The following is a 26,035-nucleotide window of genomic DNA, read 5'->3' on the forward strand; positions in this document are numbered from 1 at the left end:
TACAAAGGGGTTATATAGAGAATTAAAAAAATATCCGTTTTTCAAGTATCTTTACAACTCTGTGTTATTGTACTTACATTATAACCAATCCGGTCCTTTATCCCCACTTAAAATATTTTTACAGAACTATTGTAATATTTGCTGCCATTTCTGCTGTCCCCTTGGCCAACTTACTCTTACAAAAGACATTTTTTATGTTAATGAGATTTTTTTTAACTGCATAAATAAAGGTTATATAAAAGTCGCTGCCAAAAACTGATTGCGGCTTCTACCTTGTTACACAAATGTTGTTTGTGGCTCAAGATGACTTTATGTCATCCATGAGGGATGCATTTGACATATGTTTCACATATTATAGCCCAACAAGTTACTTATAGCAGTTTAAATACGAGCAATCAGTTTTTGGCAAATACCGGAAATCAGTTTTTGGCAGACAATCACTTTTTGGCACCTTGACTCTGCGTTCTGTCTTTTTTTTTTTAGAGCCACCGTCTCCACCAAACCACACATCTAGCAGGTCTCAGCAAGAGTGAAAAGCTCTTGCTGCCATCCTTCTGTCACAGATACCCCACCTCTACCACGACAGTACTCTCCACCCTGCCTGGACTCTCTTCCTCACTTCTCTTAAACGCATCACTGATCACAGTGCGGGTAATAAATCAATATATCAGGAGCTCCTTTTTTTTGTTTTTTCTCTCTTTATCCTCCTTCAGCCAGCCTATAATTACCCAATCACGTGACAGCGTCTGTGCGCTCTCACCAGCAGGTGGAGATGATGCATTCCTCGGACTTTTATGAATCGCTGCTTCGGGGTCGCGTAGAGGCGGAGTTTTTCTGCTGCCGTTGACGCGCAGGCGGCGGGCTGCAGGCAGAGGGCAGCAGGCAGGGTTTAGCTCATCTCTGACTGGATCACAGGACCAGCATCATCATCCTCCCTGGCAAGGGCAACCTCTCCATAAGACACCAACAAGAAGAAGACGAAAAAGCATCAAATTTTGAAGGGAAGCAGCAAGATGCTGGCCTGCACAGAGCTCATCACCATGTGTCTTCAGTCTGCCAAGCACGAACACTTGAGAAAGCGGCAGGAGCTTGACCACAAGCACAATCAAGGGATCTCCTTATTTCAGGATGTAAGTACATTGTGTGTTTTTATAGTTGGACGATTTAAAAAAAAAAGAAAAAAGAAACACATATGTCATTTCTTAATAATACATATAAAAAAACCCGTATTTTTCTCAGTAGTGTTGTGTGTGATTGCATTTGGACGTGTTCTGCTCGTGTCCACCTTCTGGGGGTCGTTTAACAAAAGCGCAGGATGAGTAATCCACTGTTCTTTATTTTTCTCTTTGGTTCATACTGAGTTAATGCATGCCAGTCTACTATTCACATGTGAGTTTGGCAGCAACACTATTATGTAAGAAAGGTGAATGCATGCCCATCATTGCGTCAATTACAAAACACAGATATCCCGGACGAAGCAATCTGACATATTTTCTTTGATGGGACTGACCTTATACCTGCTAAGAAATGCAGTGCAGCCTTTTTATTTCAAATTTCTGACAAAAATATTAAGGGTCATGCAATAGATCAAATATGTTATTACTGCACGATATGATTTTCCCCTCACTCTGAAAATAATAATAAAAAACAATAAAAGATCCTACATTTTTAATTCTTAACTCTGGAAATTACAATATCCTACTACAGAAATGTGCCCCAACTAAGCTGCTCAAAGAAATACTTTGTGTTTTGTGCCACAATGACTCCGTAGTTAGCCACAAATAAGAAGACAGCAAATTAGCAGCATCGTTTCCCAGTGTTAGACTTTCTGACAGCAGGCTGCAAATTAAATTCACTTTCCTCAAGGCAGATCATTGGCCAGCAACGGGGAAATCAGACTGCAGCGAGTGCACAATTGGTTTAAACGCAGTTAGCGACCATTCTCTCGAGCCAGCACTGCGTTACCTCCAAGTAGGCGTTTTCTTTAATGAACCCAGTATGAGAGATATAATAACAGAGACATGGGACTCAGCAATTCTGAAATGAAAATCTAAGACAATGGCAGAAGTAAATCTTTCAGTGGGGAAAAGGCGGTTAAAGCCTGCATTAACACACACCTGTGTTAACTTGCATTAACAAAAGTATTTTTGATTAGATTTGGCTCACTTGAAATTACACTTCATTGAGACTAAGCATTAAAATAACTGCTCAAATCAGTGCGCAGATGTGTTTCCAGGTGGCAGCCAACTGGTGGGCATTGCTAATGCTGAGGCTTATGAATGACATGTATTCTAGTTGTAGGAAATAAGAGTTGGATCTCATTTTAAAGCATCTTTTCTCTGTTTACTGTCATGATCTCTATACATCTCTGCTCCAAATAGCATGTCATTGACCTGCAGTGAGTCCCCTCTTTTTATTTACTGTCTTCCACACAAATAATGAATGCTGTTACACACATTTTTCACTCAGTTTTTCCTTATTTTCTGCCATGTTAATATACTTGATTACTACTCCAGGCATGTATGTTCATAATTAACATGGACAAACATTTGAATCATGAGGTCATGAGGTGCAGCATCAAGATCCACTATAAAAGAAATACGGATTATTTTGAAGGTTTAATAATGCATGGCTACTCAAATGGAGTGCTGAAACCCCCGTCAGAAATTAGCGTAATATATTACTTTTAAATCTATGCTTTTCATTTTCTGCACAGTCACTTCACAGCTCAGTTTGGCTTCAGGGAGCTTTTTGTGTTTTTTACCATTTGTCTATTTAATTAGATACACTGAAGGACTCGGTTTAACAGACTCAGACTTCAATCTTTCACATTCCAGAGTTTTCTCTTTTTTAGTCTTTTTGATATAATAATTATTTTCAGTGCTGTCCGTGTAATGGATGGCACAGAGATAAGAAGATGTAGCTCTCTGTAGTTTACTAAGGACTCACTGTGACTTACCAGCTTACCGCAGTGACTGATTTTTTTTTAAACTGAGTAGCATCCACGCTGCTACTTTTAGAATGTCTTCATTGGCTCTGTGGGATAACAACACCACCATCGACTCCACCAGCCTCCCACAGAAGGGCAGTAAATCTTAGCTCTTGTACTTCATCAGACCTGTATTCAAGTCCTTATGCCATCTTAGCTTTATCGCAAGTAACCCTTTAGCCAGTCAGCTAATGACATGTCATCATTAGTGAACATCAGGTCTGTATTATGCTTTGTCCCTGTTACATTAATGTTTTGATGTAAGGCACTACAGTGTACCTATTGATGAAAACACAATGTAACAACATGATTGTGTTGGTATTAGACTCAACAATAATAAATGCAAATACATGATTTGTAGTCGGGTTCAAGCATTGCCCTTAATGTGGTCACTGGATTGAATCGTGAGTACAGTTTTTGTTGTGTATATGCTGTGCAAAAGTCTTGAGTCCCTCATTTTTTAATATTTTCCTGCCAATGAGCCAGACCTTCTTGTAATTTTTTAAACGTGGTGTTGAGCAAAATTTCTCCTGGTTTTTCAGTCCGGTCCTTGTACCCAACATTTTTCAGAGGAATTTAGTTTGTTTGTTTTTTAAGTCACCCAGCACTGACCTGTGACTCATTTAAGCATATAAAAGGCGCCCTGCTCAAGGCATGAACCAGTCCTGTGTCTACACATAACAGACAGCTTAGCATAGGACATATTTTTAATTCCATCTTTAAGCATTTTGTTCCATTTTCTTTAGTTTTGATCTAAAGAAAATGCTTCAGATGCAGTCTGGAAGTTGGCAAAAACCATCAATCTGATTGGCAACATTTTTAGTACAAAGTATGCATGTATTGTATTAGACTCATTAGAAAAGCCAAATCTGATTTATTTTTACACAAATATCTCCGGAAAGCCTTCAAAACATCTGCCTCCATCCCTTCTTTAAAAAAAACCTGTTTTGAAAATCAGCACATAACTAGGAAGTCAGATATTTGCAAGGCTTTTTTTATCACCCCTACAGTTCTACTGGACTTTTTTTGTGTAACAAAAAAAGAATCTCTGAGTCTATATATCCTCCACTAAATATTCAGAGCTGCAAAAACAATATTGTTTCTGCCACTTCAGAAAACTCAATTCAGTCCAGTTCTCTGTTTATATTGCAGCCATTCACAACAACAGTGCCCTCAAGACACTTTATATTGTAAGGTCAAGATCCTAGAATATTAGAAAGAAACCCCAACAACCACACTCCCCCCATATGAGCAAGCGTTTGGTGACAGTGGGAAGGAAAAACTCCCTTTTAGCAGGAAGAAACCTCTGGTACAAGCATGCTCAGGGAGTAGCTGCCATACCCGATTGGGGTGAGGAGAAAAGGAGAGAGCATAGGGAGACAGAATTTTATACAATATTTTATACAATGTTATGCAATTTTATATAGATGACATAATTTATTATGTAGCTGGGTCCTCTCATGATCTGGCCATTGCAAATCTACAGCCTGCTTTTGCTCAAATTCAGAAATCTCTTATCACACATAAACATGATTTTAAGTCTGATTCAAAATAAATGCAAGATATTATAACATTAAGCTATCCAGCACACACCATGTCCAAACCCTTCATGGTCATACAGTTGAAACTGTTGATTGTTAGAAACACTTAGGACTCTGGCTGGCTAGCTTGATGTCGATTGTAAACTGCAGCTGGTTTGACCTTTGTTTACCTTCTGTTACAGTGCCTGGAGGAAGCTTATAGGGGAGAGCTGCCATTTTTTTAATGTCCACCCTTTTCCCCTATTTTTCCTCGGGTGATAGGAAGTTGAAGTGTAGTCTTTTTGTGTGGCTAAGTTTCGCTTTAAGTTAGAGCTGTTTTGTTTGTTGTGTTGGCCTTGGGTCTCCCTGAAGCTAAGTATGCTTGATGCTTCCCTCTGTTAACCTCTCAGCGGTAAAACGTTTCAAACTGACCTCTTTCCACTTTTATGTTACCTCTCCTCACCCCCTAGACCTTTTTCGGGGATGTACCAAAGATTGCCTGCTTACTGATTATCTGCTCTGTGACTGAATTTTAAAAACAGCACTCTCAAAGCCTGGAGAACTATTCCTGAAGGCTTTAGGGTATATTGATTATTATTAATGGTGGTCATACCAAATATTGATTTTCAAGCTATTAGAACTGTGCACTCTGTGTTTTCCTTGTATGTTGTATTTCCATGTGTGGTTGCACATATTTCAATGCTAAAAAAAGAAGAAGTGAAGCTTGGGACTGTTGCACAGTAGAGTGTGTGTTCAATGGAGGAGGGATTCTGTTTAAATGCTCGATGTCAGCAGAGTGTATTGAAGCCTTCACACTCCGATGTGCTTGAAAAGTGACAGCTGGATGCGGCTTCACCACTCCAGTGTAATGACGCGGTTAATCCGTCAGACACTGGGCTCTATTGATCCACACACGGTAACTGATTAGCAAAAAAAGATTTGGTGTTATTGATGATAAGGCTTTAGATAAGAAGGATTACTATTCATGGTATAAATAGTGACTATAAAGGAGTGTTGCTTCTGCAGTCTTTTCACAAAACTGTAAGCATGACAGCCTCTGCGGAGGAAATAAAGCATGAAAGGTTTCACTCTGAAACTCCTCTGGGCGCCACACAAATGTCAGTATTGCATTTCCTGAGATATTTCATGTCTCTTTTGTTATTGAAATGAGGAAATTACATCTCCCCTTAAACATTTTGCTGCTCATACACAAAGAGAAGAATGGGCCAAGTTTCATCTCACACAAATCAATTGCCTCATACATCTTTAAGTTCTCACTGGATGGCTTCAAAATACAAAAATCCTCGTGTCGGTTAATGTCAGCCTACTGCTACACATCTCAATTGTTAAAATATTGTGCTTGTGGACCTCAACACCTAAACACAACTTTTCTCTTTTCTTGCAGATTTTACGCCGTGCAGACAAAAACGGTGAGTAAGCAAAATGCAAATCTAATTGGATTGAACGCTTAATTAAAACTCAATTAAAATTTTGTTGAAGGATGTAGCTTTGGTGGCTTTGTTCAGACAGTGGCCTTGGTGGAACTTATTCTTCCATTTAATCATTTAATTGTATCGCCATCCTTGTGAGATGCAGAGGATTTGAATAACTGGGGTCAGGTCCAGCTGCATTTTTATTTATTTTTTGGTTTTGTGATGAGATTGGATTTGACAGGATGAACTACGGTTCACCCTAAAACCACTGTTCATATCAGTGCATTGCCAGCAGCAATGCACTGCTCATCTCAGTGATAGTCATGGATATAAATAACACATATTGTGAGGTAATGCATATGCAAATGATCTAACTATAGAAAAACTGTTGCCTTGGCTGCTTCTGCTCTCCTTTGTAGAAAACACATTTTAACTTCGAGTGGTGCACACTCACCTGAGAATTGCAATAAATGTGAATTCAATATTTTCTCTGCGTAAACGTGTCCCTTTTTTCGCTTGATTAAAGCAATGCAGTTTCACCTCTTTACTTCAAAGGGAATTTGCCACATTAATGTCTCCTAGGAGAACGCAGAGAATTTAGTGTTGCTTGAAAAACACAGCTGACAAACAGGGAAATCTTTCTGTTCTCAGTTTTGTATTCATGCGCTGCATCTCCATTTAATGGAATGTAAAATGCAAAAGTGTTGAGTTATTAATGCGTGTAGAGTATCTACGGACTCTGATCGCTTCCCTCCGGAGGACGTTGGACGTGTTGCGTAAGAGCAGGATTAATGATGCAACGTGCCGCCATGAGCAGAGGTTTTCTGGGGTGCCCCCACAGCTCGTGTGAAGATACTGAGATGTGAAAACAGCCCTTCAGTTTGTGAATTATAAATTGGCACATAAAAGATGAATTTTTTTCTTTGGGTCTGTTATGAAAATAGAAATAAAGGGCGGGTGGATTTTTCTTCTTTGAGGCTGAGTGTTAGGTGATAATAAGTGAAGAGCATAGCAGCTGGAAGGCAGCAAAGGTGGGAGCGTACAGTAAGGTCCATAATTTGTTGGACAGAGACCTAATTTTTGTAGTTCTTCTGTTCACTACCAGAGTGAATTACAAATAAAATATTCAAAATGTGAAGTGCAGACTTTAAGCTTCTATTCAAGGGGTTGAACAAGAAATATGCATCAATTATTTGGGAACTGCAGCCAATTTAATGCACAATCCCCCATGTCCAGAGGCTCATGGAGCAGTTTCATGACATAATATCGTAAGTGGCTTTTCACTGTAACTAAGCCCCCCCCCCAACACAACCCTATTAGGTAAATCTGTAATCTGGTACATTTATTCAAGGAACCAATTAACTGACCAGTTCAGACTGAAAGACCACAGAAGACAAGTAAAGTGCATGATGACAGAATTATTTCCTTGGATACTAAAAACAACTTTACCCCTGGTGTAGGCAATGTTATGGTGTGGTGTGAATGACTGCCAGTGGATCACTGGCGTTAAGTGACGATGTAGCTGCTGATAGAAGTAGCAGGATGAACTGTGAAGTGTACAGGGCTATACTCTCCTCAGATTCATTCATTCAAATGTTGTAAAACGAATCATTCAGTTCTTCACAGTTCAAAAGGATAACAACCCAAAAGCATACGGCAAAAGAGTTTCTCAAGAAAAAGAAATGGGATATACTTCAAAGGCAGAGTCAGTTCAGTTCAGTTATCAAATACAAAATGAATACAGAGAGACCCAAACACAAGCAGCAACAAAAGGCTGCTGCAGTAAAGACCTAGCAGAGTATGTCAAGTGAAGAAACACAGCATTTGATGATGTCCATGGTATGTGATGACAGTCAGGCACTCATTCTCTGCGAGGCGTTTTCATCCTAGTTATAAAATCAGCCCTTAAATTCAAAATTAGCATGTCCAATTAGTTTAGACCCTCCAAAAATAGGGGACTGTGAATAAAAATAACTGCAATTCTTAAAAGTAAATGCAAAACCCTGTTAAACACCTTGAATTAAAGCTGAATGTCTGCACTTAAATATGTGAATTAAAATTCATTGTGCTAGTGCAACTACAAAAATTCTGCCTTTTTTTTTCTTCAGAAAATGATGTAATGAGCATAAAAATGTACAGTGCAGTGACAGCATTTTGTGATGGTTCAGGTCTGCTCCTCGTGGTTTGTGTTTTCAGCCCGACACGCCCCGGTGCTCACACTCTTTGTAGAAAGAACGAAAACTTTGCTGCATTCTTGTGTTCGTTATCTTCAGTTTGCAGCTAAACTCTGCTTGGCTCTTATTTCCTCAAACTCACTGAGCTGTGCAATGAAGAGGAAAGTGCCGCCTTCCAATCAGTGCTGAGTAGGCTGCCATGATATACTTCTTGTACTGTGGATTTTAATGAGGGCTGTCTGCCAGCCCACTACACTCCTCTTTGCTATTGTAATCAGGAATTACATTTTTAATAGACCAAAAATGCAACTGCACAAATATGAAGTAGTTGCTAAATGCTTTTAATCTACAGGCTGTTTGCTGAGATTAGCCCCTAACATGTTTATGTGACTGCAGACTGAGATGAGATGTGCATTCAAGGATGCAGCAATGTGAAAATGGAAATTTAGCAATCTAATTTGTTTCACTTTTATCACCAGGAAAAAAAACAATAACAGGCATGAAAAGCACAAATCAGCAATTAGGTCTGGAGATGAAAAAACAAATCAACTCATGGACATGTGCTCTATGTGATGAGGTGTATTCTCAACCCAGGGATTTTTCTCTATGCTTCTTTTCATTCATTTTTCCTTTTGTTGTTGATTTGTTCTTTTTGTATTTCAAAACCAAGTTTCAAATGCATTTAGTAGATTAAAAAAATATGAAAAAGGCTGATATCTGAGGGTGTTTTGTAAGGTTTTGGCTGCACATACAGTACATGATCTTTTGCAGTTGTCTAATTGTTAAGGCATTTGGTGCTGGAGCAGAGAGACAGGTGCCAACAGCAGCAGAATTGCAGGGATGTGCAAAAGTGATGCCGCGCTCGCTGTATCGCTACATCACCTTTGTATCAGTTTGTGAGATGCAAATGTAGTCAAAAATCACTATCAATAAATTCAATACACTAGTAGGTCTGCAATTAACTATCAGTTAGTCTATTTAGTAATAAATGACCAATAATTCATAGTCTAAAGATATCATAAACCCGCTGTTGTTGGCATTGTTTGGCATTCATGGTTGAAAATGAACTTTGGGAAATATTGCTGTGCATTCATTTTTCCACTCCTCTAATCGATTTCATACACTTGCTCTTTGAGGCAAGACATACAGGATGTTTTTTTCTCCGGCCTGTTCTCACGTCTGCTTTTCAACTGAATCGCACCGATGGGCTTTATGACTTTTTAGCAGTGCTGCAGTCTTAGCCCTTTTAGGTTCAGGATTTCCTCAAGGGAAGTGTTCCTGGAAAGACATGCTCTCCAGTACGGGGGCGATCGTGTCGTTTAGGTTGCAGTTAGAGCTGCAGTTTTAGTCAGTGTGAAGTGAGACAATTAAAGCCAGCGAGCTGTTTTGTTTCTGTCATGAGATTCTGCAACTGTCTTAGCTCTTTAAATTTCCCTGTGGAGGTGTTTATTGACATTAGTTTGTCGCCCTGGAATAAACTGACAAAACAGGAATAGTTTTTAATTAAATCTCTGTCTGAGAGGTGACATTAGCCAGCTTTAACTAACAGTGAAATGAAGACACATTACAACAAAGTCACGTTCATGATGAGATAGATCCACCCTAAACGGTGTGAAAAAGTGTTGCACGAGCTTCATAATAAAATAACTCACAGTATTCTCTTGAGAGGAAATTTGGCCGCTCTCACTGTGCAGCCTCAGAGAAGGACGTTTGTGTTGTGCATTAGTGCAATGCACCGCTGTGCATTTTGTGCACGTTCCTGGGTGTTATGGAGGAAAATATGCAGACTGCTGTCATAGCCTGCTATGTTTTTATGTTGAATTTACAGCATGTATTTATAGTTTGAGAAATACATGCATGTACATTTAAAATATCTGTAATTATGAAGTCTATTTTGTAGTCGTTTTTTAAATTATCAAACATCTGAAGGTGGAAACAGCAATTTGTCACTGATATGATCAACTAATATTATTCCAGATGCACCAATCCAATACTTTCTCCCATCCTTTCCTTTGATTATTATCCTTTTTGGGGGGACAACTAAAAGAGCTATCAGTTATAATTACTTAGCATCTTTAGATCTCATTTTTGCCCATTAAATAGTCAAACTGAGTGCAGGTCAGGAGTCCTGTAGATGAAGTACATGAATATACTCTATTAGTTTGCTAGATAAACAGTGCGGATAGCCAGGAGATCAGCCGTTATACCACTGCCGCTTTGATCTTTAAAGCTGCACTTGCATAATGCGCCATCTGAACTGCACTGCACTCGGCCGCCTTAATGTGGTGTGAATCTCAAACCCAAAGCAACTCCGATGGAGAAGGCTGGAGAGTGAGTCAGAGGTGCAACAGATTGTGTTTACTCCCACATCTTGTGGAGATTTTTTATTTTTTTTTAACAGGGAAAGTTTGAGAAATTCACTGCGATTCTTTCTCCTTTAATAGCTTCATCTTCCAGCTGGCGTTTATTTAGCCACACTGCAACAAATGTTCAGTGATGATACATTTTGCTGGGAGGACTTTCCCGCAAGTGGATCGTGTGCAGAATTATCCACAGCGCGAGCTAATGCGAAGTCAAAATATGACATGATTTACTTCTGGCTCAGGGCTGTGAGCGAGGGCTGGCATGTGGGTCTCTGAAGGTTTCAGCGCCTACAGAAAGAAGTTGGTGGTGGCGTGTTTGTGAGCTCTGCGTTTACCTCTTGTTACTGGTTAGGTCTGGACCCTGCAAGCTGTGCGGCACAAGGCATCAGATGCTGAACATGTTGGTATCAGACTGGTTACAAACTGTGCTCATGTGATGATTGTCCAGAAACTGGAGTGATGGAAATGAACTGTTGCAGAACTTGAAACAGCGGGTTCATTGGCTTGCCAATTTTCTTCTCTCGTTTCAGTGAAGAAATCAGACAGTGTTAATAGTCACCTTTTGAACAGAAAATCTGGTGCTCAGTTAGATTATTATTACTCTGGAGAGTTGGAAATCCAGCTCTTATCGGTATTAAAAGAATAAAACCTGATGATTTATTGTAACAATGGTTAAGGGGACGTTTTACCACCTTTTTAGGGTTACATTACAGTAAACCAAGACAGAATTTAGGACTACGGCGGTTCATCAGAAGTATTTTTTTTGCAGTAACACCTCTGAGTTCATCACTAATGTGTTTGCATCACAGAGACAAAGTGTCTTTGTTCCTTTACACTCGATTATTGGCAAACTCTTCATTCAGATGCTGAAACACTGAGGCTTCAGCTAGGTGTAACTTTCACAAGCATCTCTCCTTTCAGATGATGGGAAGCTGAACTTGGAGGAGTTCCAGTCATATTTCACCGATGGCATCCTCACTGATGAGCAGATGCAGGAGCTGTATTACTCCATCGACAGGCAGCAGACAGAGTAAGCTGATCTTCCTTTTGGATGTCCTCCAATTCTGCTGCCATCTGTAGCCCCTCCTGCTTTCCTGCTGTCTGGCAGTGAAATGTCAATACTGCGCTTCAAATAATATGATGCTAATATTTCATAAAGCCTTAATTCTTGTGTGAAAGCCAGAGGGCTTGCAGCAACCTGCTTGATTAGCTCATTAGCAAAGATATGTCTGTAAGATATATAAACCTGTAAAATGCCTGTTGGTATAAAAACACCCAAGAAACCTTTTTTTGTGTCTGAGAGAACAATAGTGATGGAAGATCTGTGCTGTTGGCATCACTTATATGCCAACCAATCACAGTGAAGACGTTTCAGGTGGTTTAATTGATGCTACTATGTCTTGCTATGTCTTCCTTATCTCACCCCAACCGGTCGCAGCAGATGGCCGCCCCTCCCTGAGCCTGGTTCTGCCGGAGGTTTCTTCCTGTTAAAAGGGAGTTTTTCCTTCCCACTGTCGCCAAAGTGCTTGCTCATAGGGGGTCATATGATTGTTGGGTTTTTCTCTGTATCTATGAAGCGCCTTGAGGCGACTTTTGTTGTGATTTGGCGCTATATAAATAAAATTGAATTGAATTGAATTGAATTGAAAATGCTACTCAACTTCATTGCATAAGGGTTGCACAGCATAGCAATGAAACGCTAAATTATCAAATTTATAACAAATTATAACAAAACAAAATGTTTTAGGTTACACAATCAGATAACCATCCATGAAAGGTGACTGAAGGAGATAACAGCTTTTTCTGTTTTCAGCATAGTTACGAATGTATGGACAGCTATATATAAATAAGAGGAGTATTTTTGCTTTATTCCTGGTGTTTTTATAACATTCACTAACAGTGGACAGTTAATCTATTTTGTTCAGTGTTAATTATCTTAGATTGTCAGAATCTACAGGTATGTTTATCGTGTCTGTGGTTAAGAGATGATTAAGACGAGTAGTGATTTTGCGCAAACTGTAAGAGTCACACACACCGAGGGCTTTTAAGCTAAGCATCTTAAGTGAGGTGTCACCATGTTTACACCCTGTGCCAAAGCTCCAATTGCTCACCAAGATGGTAACCAGAACCATTCAACAAAAACAGTTGGTCCTTCCTGTAGAGTATGTGTCTGTCTCAGTAGAAGAAACGACAGAAACATGATAGTTACCTTAAGTCAGTCAGTGGGGATCATCCCCCTTGCAGTATAGGCCAAGCCTCGTAACTGCTTATCCAGCTAGAGTTTTGGAGGTTGTATCCCTACTCCACCCGGCATTGGGCAAGAGGTGGCTAACTCCATGTATAGAATGTATAAGATGCCAGCGCATCAAAGGACTTGCACACGATGAGACCAACTACTATTTGAATTAACATCAGCTCCTACCATACTTTACAATGTAGGAAGAAGTCAGAGTAACTGGAGTGAACTCAGGCGAATGGGAAAAACATGCAAACTCCATTAAAAAAGAGTCTTTTTGGTCTTTGACAGGAAGAGTTGAGGCCTTAGCGTGATAGACAAGTTTCATTAACATGGTTCTTTTGTCTCTTTGTGACTCCCTCACAGCAACCTGGACATAGACAAACTCTCCGGTAACTATCTTTTATTTATTTTATTTTACCGACTTTACTTTAAAATTCATGTGTATCGTGAACGGGGGAAGTTTTGAAGCTTTTAGCTGTTGATGTTGGTCTGATAGTGACAATAACTCAAAGATGTGTGTGCATCAGTGTTGCTGACTGATTTGTTGATACTGATCCTCTTGTGTTGTGCTAGTCCAACGCGAACCAGATTATAATAAGTAACAGGTCTTCTCCCATTCCAGAGTACTTCACTCCACACCTGGGAGAATACGTCAACGTCCTGTCTGCTCTGGAAAAGCTGAATGTGGCCATTTTGAAGGCCATGGATAAAACTAAAGAGGTTGGTTATGGTTCCTTTCACCCCTGTGCTGTGTGGATTTTTGCATGCCAAGACATATAAACAGCACAATATCTTTCCAGTAATCCATAAGCATCCTTGATCCTTTGATGTGTTAAAACTTTCCTGTTACTGTCTCAGCTGTCAGTTTAAAACGCTGCCACGGTCTTTGCGATCAGTGTGTTGTTGCAGTGAATATTTCCCATCGTGAGTGACTCTGACAGTACATTTTCAAACATGAGCTCAAAGACCTTTAAAAGATGCTTTCTCTTACAAGACGTGATAAACATGGCAGCTGTTGCTGTTGTAAATCACCTGGGTAACCAGCAAGGTGGGAGTAAAGTAGTTTTCATGCAACCTCAACATTTTGACCTCGTTTGCAGATGGTCAAATTAGAGTTGGTGTACTTATTAAAGATAGCCACACAGATGAATATATAAATATTAATGATGTAAAGAACTGAATCCATGATGCTTGTTTCCTGTTACAACACATCACAAAGGTGCTCTGTTGGGTTGAGAGCTGGCGACTGTCAAGCTCTCAGGTAAATCAGCTGTTTCTGAAATAGCCTGTCTGGCACCAATAATTATGCTATAATCAAAGTCACTTTACTCGCCTTTTTCTCCATTTTGATGCTCGGTTTGCATCAGAATGCATGCCTAAATGCAGCAAGTTGCATCCGTGTGATTGGCTGGTTAAATATTTGCAATAAAGAACAGTTGAACAGCGTATCTAATAAAGTGGCCAGTGCCGTACATATATGACTATGGCTGAAATGTCTAACTAGTATAAAACAGAAAGTAAAGCTGAGGCTGATCCCTCATAATAATGTGTGCACTTATTTGTGCACAGCTGGAGGCACACAGAGAAAATCTATCAAGCAAATACCAGCAGGAGGTAAAGGAAGTGAAGGACCAGCTCAGGCATAGGGACGGTAAAATACAGGAACTGGTGCATGAGAAGGAGCGTCTCTCTGCTCACTGAAAGGCTTTGATGGCAAAATGCAGCTCTCAGGAGGAGAACCTCTGAAAAGAGATAGCAGAGAGAGAAAATGTGGTGCAGAAGAATGGAGCTACGACTAAATACAGCCTAAATAAATAAAAAAAGAAGAAGGTGGAAGGAGACAGTCTACAAAAAAATGAAGCGACAAAATAAAAATCTGAAATAGGAAAATTGACAAGTGAGGAATGGAAGGAAAGATCTGCAATGAGAATATGATGGACCATCAAGATAATGAATGTCAGGAAAAGATGCTGAAGCAAGTGCAGAAATACTGGAGGTGGAGAAGACACATATGGAGGAGGCAAAGAAAGAAGTGGCAGAGGCAAATCACATATGCTACTGGGACCTGGATTTTACAAATTGAAGGGCAGTACTAAGTTTAAATAAAAAACAACATCCTTGACAGATTATTGGCTCAGATGGCTTAAAATGACAGTTTTAAAATGGCTAAAATAATCAATTTAATTATGAAAACATGCAATGAGTTGTAAACTAATTAACAGAGCACACAGGCAAAGATACTGTGAAACAGTTAAATATGAATTATAATGCTTGCTGTGTGTTCATCCACCTGTCTAGGTTTTTTTACAAACACATCAGTGAGCTGCAGCATTAAAATGCACATTATTTCTTCATTGTTTTTGTTTTGAACACTATTATTTCATATCTAGCAACCAGTATGGCATTATATTGGCTCGTTCACATACTTCTACCCCAAAGTAGAATGGTGCCTTCAGATAAAGAGAAACAGTATCTCACAGAAACAGTAGCCTTGGACTGTGAAAAATGCTAATTAGAGAGTTATAAAATCTTGTTTTGAGACCTGCTCGAGCAGAACAGCACGCTTAATATTGCAAGAGATGTAGCAGGGATTTAATTGTCCTGACCTGACAAGTAGGGCTGTAATCCTGTTGTGTTAGGCGAGCACACTGGAGAGCAGCATCAGAGAACTTCCACTAAGACTTAATCGATAGCTTAGCTCAGTCTGTACTGATCTCGAGTAGCCCTTTATGTTAAGCCGACTGGTGAATATTTATTTTGTATTTGGCAAACGATGAGAATCAGGTGGAGTATGAATGGACGTGGACTCGGACTTATAATGAGGCTGCTTTCTGCAGTTACAGGAGGTTATTTTCACTGGAGCTTCTGCAGTGTCTGATGACTGCGCTTGAGCAGTAGTGGAGTGTAGATGACAGTAACTAAGGCTGACAAACCCCGCAGCTGTCCAACTGACGTGACGTCGCGCAAATGCACCACAACCACATGACTGCATTTCTTTCTTTTGCTCTTCCTCTTTCAGTATCCAGGTTTATTATTCACTCGGGAGGATGTTCGGCTTTCTCTCTCTCTACATCTCTCATCTTCAGCGCAGCCTTGCTTTCTGGCTTTTCATCTCTCTTCTCTGCATCACACGTGCTTATAGCTCATGCATTTTTCATATTTCAAGTTGGTCAAAACACTTTTTTTTCCCTGAAAAGGCGAGGCGTTTTTCAGCCCTCCCTACGACGAGGGTTACTTAATAAATTGCTACACCAAACATATTACTAATTGTACAGCTATTTTTATCATTTTTACCATCTCCTGAGGTGAAAAGAACACATCCACTGTGGCGTTGCAGCTCATCCGTCTGCTCAACAAAAAGAAAAAACAGAAAAAAAGACAGAGGTTACTTGTGCAGCACAGCTCGTCTTCTGCCGATAAATCACGCGTACAGAAACGTGGATCTGAACAAGACTGGCCAACATCTATCACGTCTCGCTGTCACTTCTCCTGAACTCAATTTGGAAACGGCACAGTGCGATGGTCAGTGTGTTGAGGGTCATTGTGTTCAAAAAGTGAGCTTGAAAATATTTATAGATTTCTAAAATGCAGCAGACACTGCTCTAAAGCTCACCGTGCTCAGAGAGATGTCTGAAAATCAGCCCCAGGCTACATTATTGGTGAGATAGCTGCAAAGCAACACATCCCACTATATGTTGTTGGTGGCTAAATGATGTTTTCATATTACTCAGCACAGATCTGGTTTGTCATAGAAACACAGCTCTCACACTAAACTGGCTCAGTGGTGGGTGAGAGCTTATTAATCATTTAAAAACATAGTTGCAAAAAAAATCCCCAAACGCTGCTTTTGGCTGCTTCTTTTTCACAAGCGATCGTCACAGCGTGTAGCTCCATATATTTGCAGATTTCTACACTGGATACACTTCCTGACACAAATCTTTTAGGGGTTTGCAAACTGGGGAGCTTTTGCTTGTTCAGCGAATGTGTAACCACTAAAATTTGGAGCCACCGACTGAGAGAGTTGGAGTGGACTAATTGATCGACAGAGTGGGAGAAACAGAAAAAGTCTAATGAGAAATTTCCTTTCAACCTACCGGTGAGGCCACAATTTTCACTCTACGGCCATCATTTTAGACCCAAAGTCAGGGGAAATATGTCGCACTTCCAACAAGGAAGCCAGCAGATGTATCCTTTTTTGATGTGGAGGTTTTAGCGAGTCTCATCATAGATTCCTTGAGGAGTTTTAGTGAAAACCAGAAAAAAACATTTTTAAAACTAGGGAAACAAACACACCACAGCTCTGTGGAGCATTTTCCTGGGACTCTCACATTTTAAATCATGTTGACATGACTTGTGATTCTGAATTTATAGGATTTTTTTCTGAAAAGTAGTGCTGCGTGAAACTCGGCACAGATTAACGCAGATTCCTTTGGTTACTCAGACTCATGCCATCGCCATGGTTACTCACTGCAGGGACACTTGATGAGCTGCTTCGTTGGTCTATTATCGTTTGACAGGCTAATGTAAATCTCGTCTCTCACTGTGATTGGATAAGACTTTGAATATCATGTCTCTCTGTGATGGTTAGAAATATTTCATGTGTTTTCAAGCACAGACTCAAGACTTCTCAGACGAATAGTTTACCCGGCAACCTATTTTTATTAGGTTATGGCCTAACCTGATAATTATGGCCAGCCACTTTATAGGGTACCCCTTTTGCCACATTATTAAGTACACCTCTTCTGACTTTATTAGGTACACCTATGGCCTATTTTCTTACATTCACTGCTGCCACTTTTACTAAGCGCATGTGTGGCCACTTTATTAGGTAGAGCTGTGGCCTAATAAAATTTTTTTGAGATGCTTTCTCCCTTCAGCTTTTCTGGCCAAACTGTGTACCTCTAACTTTTTTAGCAGCAAGCCACAAACCACGCCCTGCAGAAAAACAGGCTCAGTGCTGTTTCTCCAGAAATTGCATTCTATAGTTAAAGAAACAATTTTCAATGCTTACCAGTTCAGATAAAAACTGAATTGGCTGAACCAGCTATTACAACAGTGGAGCAGACCAAATAAAAAATTGTTTGACTACGGTAACAGTCGTTTCACAAATGATACTTCTATCACAGCTGATTCCTTTTCTTCTTTTGTATTTGAAGGAGTATCAGGGCTCGTCAGTGTTGGGTCAGTTTGTGACACGCTTCCTGCTGAGGGAAACCACCACCCAGCTGCAGTCCCTTCAGTCATCGCTGGATTGCGCTATGGAGGCTGTTCACGACCAGGGCTGCACAGGACGGAGGATAGTGAAGAAGCCCGCTGACCTGCCCATCCAGAGGATGGCCAAAAGGCCTGGTCGACGCATCCAGAAGAACATGTGTCTCTCCCCAACAGACCCTTACTCTGGCATGCTCACCACAGGTACTTTTCAGGGAAACGGGAATAGGATGTGTGAGGTCATTCTCATAAAGTTTGATTAAAAAATTAAGATTGAACTGTCATCTCCGTGGGCTGGGCTGATGTTATGTTTCTGGTATCAGGGGTCAGTGTGGAGCCAGACAACCACTGGGGCTCCCAGATCAACCAGCTGGAGCAGCTCATAGACAAGATGGAGTGTGAGGTTTGTGTAAAGGAAGTTTTTGTCACTTTCTTCCATTTTTCAAAAGATGTGCTTGATGTCTTGTGTCGTGGGTTTATTTTTAGCATTTTATTTTTGACAGCAGAATCAACTCATAGGGAAAGCAAATAAAAATCTTGATTTATCGGTTTGCTTTGAACCTAAGGGAACAATAAACTGTATGAAGCTAAGCTGGGTAGAGAGATTGTAAGATGCACAAAGGCTTTGTTTGCTTTTGGGAGGATCCAAGTTCACCACAGGCTTAGCTGTTACATATAGAAATGTTGAGCACACAATTCAAGGCCTACTGTGTGTTTGCAAATCAAGAATTTTGCTTGAAGCATAAGATACTTGTTGACAGAGGAGTCAGTTTGTAGAAAGCGCAGACCCGAGCGACTCTGCACCCACAATGGAAAGCATGCATAATACATCAGCCTGAGAGTACATATATAATGTGTTGGGCTCCAATCAGGGAGAACACTGATTAAATTCACAGCCAATGGTGCTTAAGTACAAAGGTGTGGAATTACTTATAGTTTGCAACAGGAAGCCATTATTTTGATTGGAGGTGTGAGAGTTCATTTAGAATTTAAATGTGATAATATAGGTAGGACAGATGTCAGTGCTTCGGGGATGTTGAAATAGCCTGTTAACATGTTCATTTTCTTATCCTGGGTTTGCAGACAAGAATTTAGTACAAGTGAGGGCTGGAGGAGGGTTCATATGAACATGGTGATCTCTTCCTTGTGGAAGCCAATGGTTTGTGACAGGCTGTAACTGGAGGCTGAGCCATTTCTGCTGCTGGTTCTCGTTCTGCTCGTGGCTGACTGAAATATTTATGACCCCATTTTCAGAGTCCACATCTTGAACCTCTCAAAGAAGACACATTGGCAGGGACATATAAATCAGTGAGTCTAGTGTGTGCCAAATACAGATTTACTATATGCACATAGATACTATATGTATATGCATGTGAAACACTGATGCCACTTTAATATTTCCGCTAGAACATACTTCTGGTCCAGAGACAAATGTCTGTGAAGGAGAGAGACGTGGAGCAGTTTCAGCAAGCTCTCAAAATCTACACAGATGCCACTACCATCCAGCCAAACAACCTGCAGTATGTCCTTTTATCTGCCTCTGTGCCATTTGCCTCAGGATCTCTCTGTGATTTGATGCAGCTGCTTTAAACTGCTTCAATTTTCCCAGACATGGGATAACCCCACTGCCCTCTTTTCTCTCTCTCTCTCCCTCTCTCACTCTGTCTCCTTTCATTTCTAGCGTGTCAGTCCAGAACTTGCCAGACAGATCATGCTTCATCATGTATGAATTTTGGCAGGACCGTCTCTCCTGGATGAGGTAGGAACCCGAGGATGTCTTTTGAGAATTTCGGTGCTCAAGTGAAATTCGATCAGCACACTGAGCTGCTCACAAACTCACTTTAAAGTGTTGCTGCCTTGTTGGGTGCAAATTGGCAGTCTCATCCTTTTCATCCCTTCTTCCTGTCAGCTACCTGCAGTCGTCCATCAGTAAGACCTTCCAGGGCTGCGTTATTGACTCGCTGGAAGAGCCAGAAATGGTCTCGACCATGCTTCTCCCAGGTACACAACAAAACAACAAATTGATTATTGCAGCTCATTGAAAGCTGCTCATTTAATAAACAGAAATCACAAATTATTTATGGCACAGTCACATTAGAGAAATTAAAAATTACTGCAACCATCTGCAATCAACTTGTGATTTTGCTCGCTTTGTAGACAGGGACTAGCTCAACCGCTGTCTTCAAAGCAACTTTGTTGTGTCAAGATAGGGGGAAAAAAAGCAATGAGGTAGAGTCAGTCTGCAATTAAATTTGCAATTGAATGGGAACGACTTGACAGTTGCATGCAATTTGTGATAATACAGCGATTAACTGTGATAAATTGGCAGTTCTGTTTCATTCTGTCGCTGAAACAACCAGAAAGTCACATTAAAGAGAAATTAACATTAACTACTACTACAAGTCCCCTATTGCAAAGATGCATGTTGAAGATGAGTTGTTTTTATTTGTGCAGACTGACTCAGACTGATGGAAGCTTGTTGGAACTCTAGACAGCAATTATTTGCAAGCCGTTGCCAATCTGTCTGAGAGTGATTGCAGTCAGTCCAAGTTGGGCCGCAGTTGTTTGGAGACAGACGGCCTCCCTCAAGGTGACCTGTGCTGTCACCCTGTCACCCTGCAGTCTACGGTCCACTGCAAGTATTTGCAATCAGTTTCCAAATATGAAAAAAAATTAAGTGCAATCACTGGGAAACCTCAGGTTTTTCTCTAGTGTGACTGAGCCATTAATGAATCGTTTTAAGAACTGATTTATGAACCAATTAAGCTTAGCAATTGATAATTATTCTTAATCGTCAATTATTCTTAGTTAAATTTTGAGTCTAAAAAATAAGCACTGACTTATGTAAAAATATTGATACTTAGGTCCACATAGTTAATGCAGGCTTTCTGTCCATCAGCTTAATTCTTCTTTTTGTAGGAAATTATAGAGTTAGGGTAATTCATGTGTAATAATATTTGTCAACAATGTATCTCATTAAGTATTGAAGTATTTGAAAGAAGTCTGATAATGATCACCATCCAACATTGTAGTTCCTATTTTATTTATCCATGTTTTCCTTAAAAGAAATCTCACATAATCACTGTCTGTATCCTGCACAGGTTTAACAGAGGGGAAAGCAGAGTCAATGCTACCCTTAACCGAACTGAAACAGGACTACAAGTTATTACTCTGCATGTGCTGGCAGCCAATTATTCGTTAACAAGTTGGCCACGTTGTTATTGTGTTTGCAGCTTGTTTCTGCTGCCCCCCGATGGCAATAAAACCAATCATTGGTGCTTTAATATGTAAATTACCCCATGCCATATTAGATCATGAATTGTAAGCTTCTCTTTCGCTTATGCGTTTAGCTCGTGCAGAGGCCATAAATCACTGACGTCTAATTATTGCTTCATTTGACAGCCTCTTGGTGGATTATGAACAACAACTGATGGAGCGGAGCTGCTGTAAACCTACACCCTGAAAGCAGGAGAACAAGGCGATTGTACAATCGCGTCTTCTTCTTCTTTTTTTTGTTCGTTATTTGATATTAACTTTTTCCTAATGGCATGACCAGGATTGTTTCAGCGAAGCTATGCTGCAAGGTTCTAACAAAAAAGACGGCAGGTCAGTTAAATCAGTCCACAGTGAAACAAACCTAAACCTTGGGGAGAAAGAACTGAGGCGATGCAACGTTTTATTGTGTGATCAGGATCTGTGCTGATGGTCATTTCACAGTGCGGGCACATTTCCTGCTGCTGATTTAATAGACTGACAAATATAAAAAAAGAGAAAAAATAATATATTTGCATGATGTCTTATTTCTCAGTGCTAGTTTTCTTTTTTTCCACTCAAAGCTTCATATTAGAGTAGCTATAATTGTCAACACATGACCAATAACTGATCCTACCCATCAATGCTCAACACTTGTCCCTCAGTACAGATGAAAACAGACATCGTGGTAGAGTTAACCTCCCCTTTTGTTCTCTCTCTGGTATCGTGCTTTGCTGTCTCCCTCAAAGCTTTTCCTACCAAGCGCTCATTTTGCTTATGGTGTAGACAAGCCATTAAATAGTTAATTATCAGTCACAGTCTGCATCTAGAAATCTGATCATCTGTGTCACTCCTGCACTTTAGAAAAAAATGGACCTTATTGTGAAGAACTGATACTTATAGTAGATTGTTTATTGAAAATATAGAAATAACAGGCGTCGAGCTGCACCGAAGAGCAGCACTCGAGATATAAAACATAAAAGCCATTATTTTGCATTTGCAGTATGTAATCTGAAGAGTTTAATGGTACAGTACAAACAAATATAAGTTTATATTTTGAGTACAGAAATTAGGCAGGATCTGTTCTGTGTATTGAACCGTGTACAGTAATTATTGAAAGCTGTAGGTTGTAGGTAGTTGTTGTAAATCACTGGTAAATGTATATTCAGACATTCGGTACGTTACATTTTGATAATGTGAGGAACGAATGTGCTGGATCTTTCATTTGAAGTGTTTCTCATTTCTTTTGTGTAGATTGTACAGTTATGTGGATGCTATGTTTGTTTTCGGCATGAATTAAAGTTTGACATGTTGCTGACATGGAGAGAGGCGTCATTTGTTAAGGGTCAATATTATAGCTTGTTATTGCACACTCCGTGTATCGAGCACTATATATTTTTATCTCAAGGTGTCCTTCCATTGTGTTATACAGCCTAAGAAGCAAATAAAAGCTTCTTCTTTGCTCTTAAAATGGAAAAAAAGACTTTCGGCATTACATTTCATTAGAATTCATGTGAGAAAGCCATCAAAGAAATGGGAAAAAAGAGGAAATTATTTACATTCTCCCCGCCTGAGTAAGACTGACAGACTGAAATATCTTTTAAATGTAAGCTTGTCATATCAGCAGCTAGAACATTTGAGAAACTACAAAGCAGCGGAGCAATTTCAAGCCCACCTCACACTGAAACTGGGGCAATTAGCTCATTCTTACTCTTTAAAATCCCTCCCCCGGCGCACAACCTGAAACAACCTGGGAAGTTTAAGCCCCAACTTTGCACCAAGCAGCTAATAGCTCGCATTCACCGTCTATTTTCATTCGTCAGAGCGCGTAGCAGGTCGCATTGGACTCGTACAGCAAATAAGCTGTTTAAGTTGTGGATCCGTTTGCACTTTGTGTTCGAGAGCTAATCATCATTAAGCTGAAGATATGTACAATAAACCTCACACTGGAGGATTTCCTTTGAGAGCTGACACTGTTTTATTGCATTACACTTATTATCCACAGGTTGGCTTTGAGAAGGTTCATTGTAGCACGTTGTCTCTCATTATAGCATTACTCAGATTATTTGTAAGAACTGAAGGCTTGTACATTAAGTCTGCGTTTCTCACATGATTATAATAAAATATGAATCTTATGCTGCTGGTGGATGGGATGAAACCCGATGTCTGCTTCCTGAGAAAAAGCAAAGGTTCCTTTTTTGATTTAAACTAAAGGAAAGGAAGACGGTGACGGCAGGACGTCCTTTACAGCTGGAAAGAAATCGTTCTTTCACTTCAGAGCTCACGCCACAGTCCTTCCCTGCTGCTATTTTTCTCCCCGGTGACTGCAAGACTTCTGCAAGATGCAATGGACAGAACAACCACCAGCTATGTGGCCTATATATATGTTCCACTGTGTCTGTAAGGCATGAATTCAGACATAAACTCAGGCAGCGTGGATTTCAATCTCCACAGAAACCTATAGAGATAGATAACAAGATAACAAATATCTATTAGACAGTACTGCAGACGCAAAAGTAGGCAGTGCATTAATTGCCTGTAAATGAATTCTGTTTTGATGTTTGGCAACGATTAGCAGACCGTCTTTGACGCTAATGTGCCCGAGTCTCACTACACAGTCATTTGATCAATTAGGAGCTTATTTGCAAGTGTCTGTGCATGCACATCATTAAAAAAATTAGTGGGGAAAACTGTTGAGCACCAGATGAAGAAGGATAAACAGGCTAAGGAGACATGACGAGAAGGGACAAGGCGGAGTACGTGAAGAGACTGGGACAGACTGGCAGAGGAAAATCAGGGTCAACTGTCAAGAAGCGTTGAGGCTGAAAGAAAGCAAAGTCAAGTAGAAACCCTGATCTCTGAGTCCTTCATTTTCGACACGCATATGCTCACAGACCAGTGGGCAGACGTCTGCTAAGCTGTAGCATAGCAGAAGGAAGGAGAGAATACAGAAATGGATACAGTTACATATCATGTTGCTGTTTCCAGGCCTGCTTAGTGACGGCTGATCAAGGAGGGATTACTGACAGCCCAGGGCAGATGATATATTTCTGAAATTAGAAGGCGTTTGATCTGTCTTATCAGATGGGCTCTACTGCCTACTTTCATTGGTCACACATTTACATTAGAAGCAGATGACACAAACAAAGACGGAGGAGGATAGCGGCTCATAAACACAAAAGCCATGTAGCTTTTTGGATTTTTTTTTTCTCTTTTCAGTGCTGTGGAGCTGCAAAACACAACGTGATTAGGTTTAAGTCAGAGCTATTTCATTTTATACATCATAATCATTCATCTTCACTGCGTGTATGTGTATATTGGGTTGCTAAAGGGCTTTGCAACCACAGAGATGCCAGTGGAGACAATCCTGGAAGCATATAATTGCATCTGTCTAACAAAGCTTCACATCACTGAAAAATGACCTTCGCATATTTGTGATTGTATCTTTTGGGGTGGAAATAGAGGCAGCATCACATTGTGTTAATTATATACTGAGTCACAAGCTGGACAGTTTGCCTAGACAAAATATACAAGAGCACCCTCACAGTAATGGAGCAGTTCAAGAGGAAGCGAGAGCCCAGAGCACCGCAGTGAAAAGCCCACTTGCTCACAGACATATTATATGAAAAACTGGGAGAAAAAAAATGGTAAAAACACAGTACAGCACTGAAGAGAAGAAGAAAGGAGGCAGCAAAGTAAATCCAATTTGGAACATCATTATCTTCCAGAGGCTGAGCGGGGTTATCGGAGGAAAATGTGAGTGCTTTTGGTGGAGGAGGGCTCATGAAAAGCATCATGAAGAGAAATGTGAAACAGAGAGGAAAGCCAGCGGGTGATGGCAGCTGGAGGTGGTTGTGCTCTGAAGTGTGAGAGGGATGTTTAATTTGCACCATGAAATATGGGAAAAATTAGTGATGAAGACAGGAGGAAAATAAATGAGTAAAGAAACAGGACATGAAAGCTTTCGAATGAAACATTATGAGATAGAGGAAATATCCAAATGTTTGTGGACATCTCTATTTTACGGTGCTGTCTTTTTCCTGTTTTGAATGAGGTCCGTACAGAAATGCCAAAAATAACAACTGTGCTCTAACTGCAACATACATAATGTAGATTCATACATCTACATTATACTGCATGTGACTTTGTTTTTAACTTTGGGGCAAACTTTTTTAAGACCCAATTGTTCTGATGTTCTGCTTCACTTTGGGTCATTTAAAAGTGCATTCACCATGAAGCTATTACTGCTTCTCCTAATTTATATAGTAGCAACAATAAAAAGAGGTATCTGCAGTATAGGATGTGTAGGATGGAGTGTAGGCAGGATGCTTGGAGGACAACAAAAGGATACTTAGAGGAAAATGCACAAGAAAGCACGCGAGAGAAAAAAGATGTAATGATTAAAAAAGCATAATTCAGACTAGAGTGAGCCTGTGAAATAAGATTACACATAGGAGATAGCTGTAAGTGAGAAGAAAGCCAGAAGGATCAAAGTAACAATGAAGGGCTGTAAAAATAGAAAAGACAAAAATAAATGAAAGCAATCCAAGAAAAACATGGAAAACAACATAAAAAGGAGATGATAGACTCAGATTTGTAGAGCATCACACAAAGCAAACTGTAAGAGAGACAGGAGGATATTAAAGAGATGAGTTTTCTTTGATTTTTGCATATTTGTCACACTTACATGCTTCATCAAAATTAATTTTATATTAGAGAAAGATAACCCAGGTAAATACAGTATGCAGTTTCTAAATGAGGATTTCATTCATTAAGGGTTGAAAGCTATCCAAACCTGCCTGCCCTGTGTGAAAAAGTAAAATCTTGTTATATCATGAATTAACTGGCATTTTT

At 40.0% G+C, this 26,035-nt stretch overlaps 1 protein-coding gene across 1 annotated transcript; it reads left to right on the forward strand.

Moving 5' to 3' along the window:
* The first annotated feature begins 840 nt into the window (after window positions 1-840).
* LOC146495236 (N-terminal EF-hand calcium-binding protein 1-like) lies at window positions 841-22,505 on the forward strand. The gene is made up of 12 exons (XM_085147280.1): window positions 841-1,130; window positions 5,915-5,939; window positions 11,401-11,509; window positions 13,082-13,107; window positions 13,341-13,438; window positions 17,875-18,133; window positions 18,253-18,332; window positions 19,184-19,237; window positions 19,337-19,449; window positions 19,611-19,688; window positions 19,839-19,930; window positions 21,332-22,505. Exons 1-12 carry the CDS (start codon window positions 1,014-1,016, stop codon window positions 21,358-21,360), a joined length of 1,080 nt encoding a protein of 359 aa, XP_085003406.1. The 5' UTR covers window positions 841-1,013; the 3' UTR covers window positions 21,361-22,505.
* The last annotated feature ends 3,530 nt before the right edge of the window (window positions 22,506-26,035 follow it).

Source organism: Neolamprologus multifasciatus, chromosome 20, assembly GCF_963576455.1.
Source record: "Neolamprologus multifasciatus chromosome 20, fNeoMul1.2, whole genome shotgun sequence".
Classification (NCBI taxonomy): domain Eukaryota; kingdom Metazoa; phylum Chordata; class Actinopteri; order Cichliformes; family Cichlidae; genus Neolamprologus; species Neolamprologus multifasciatus.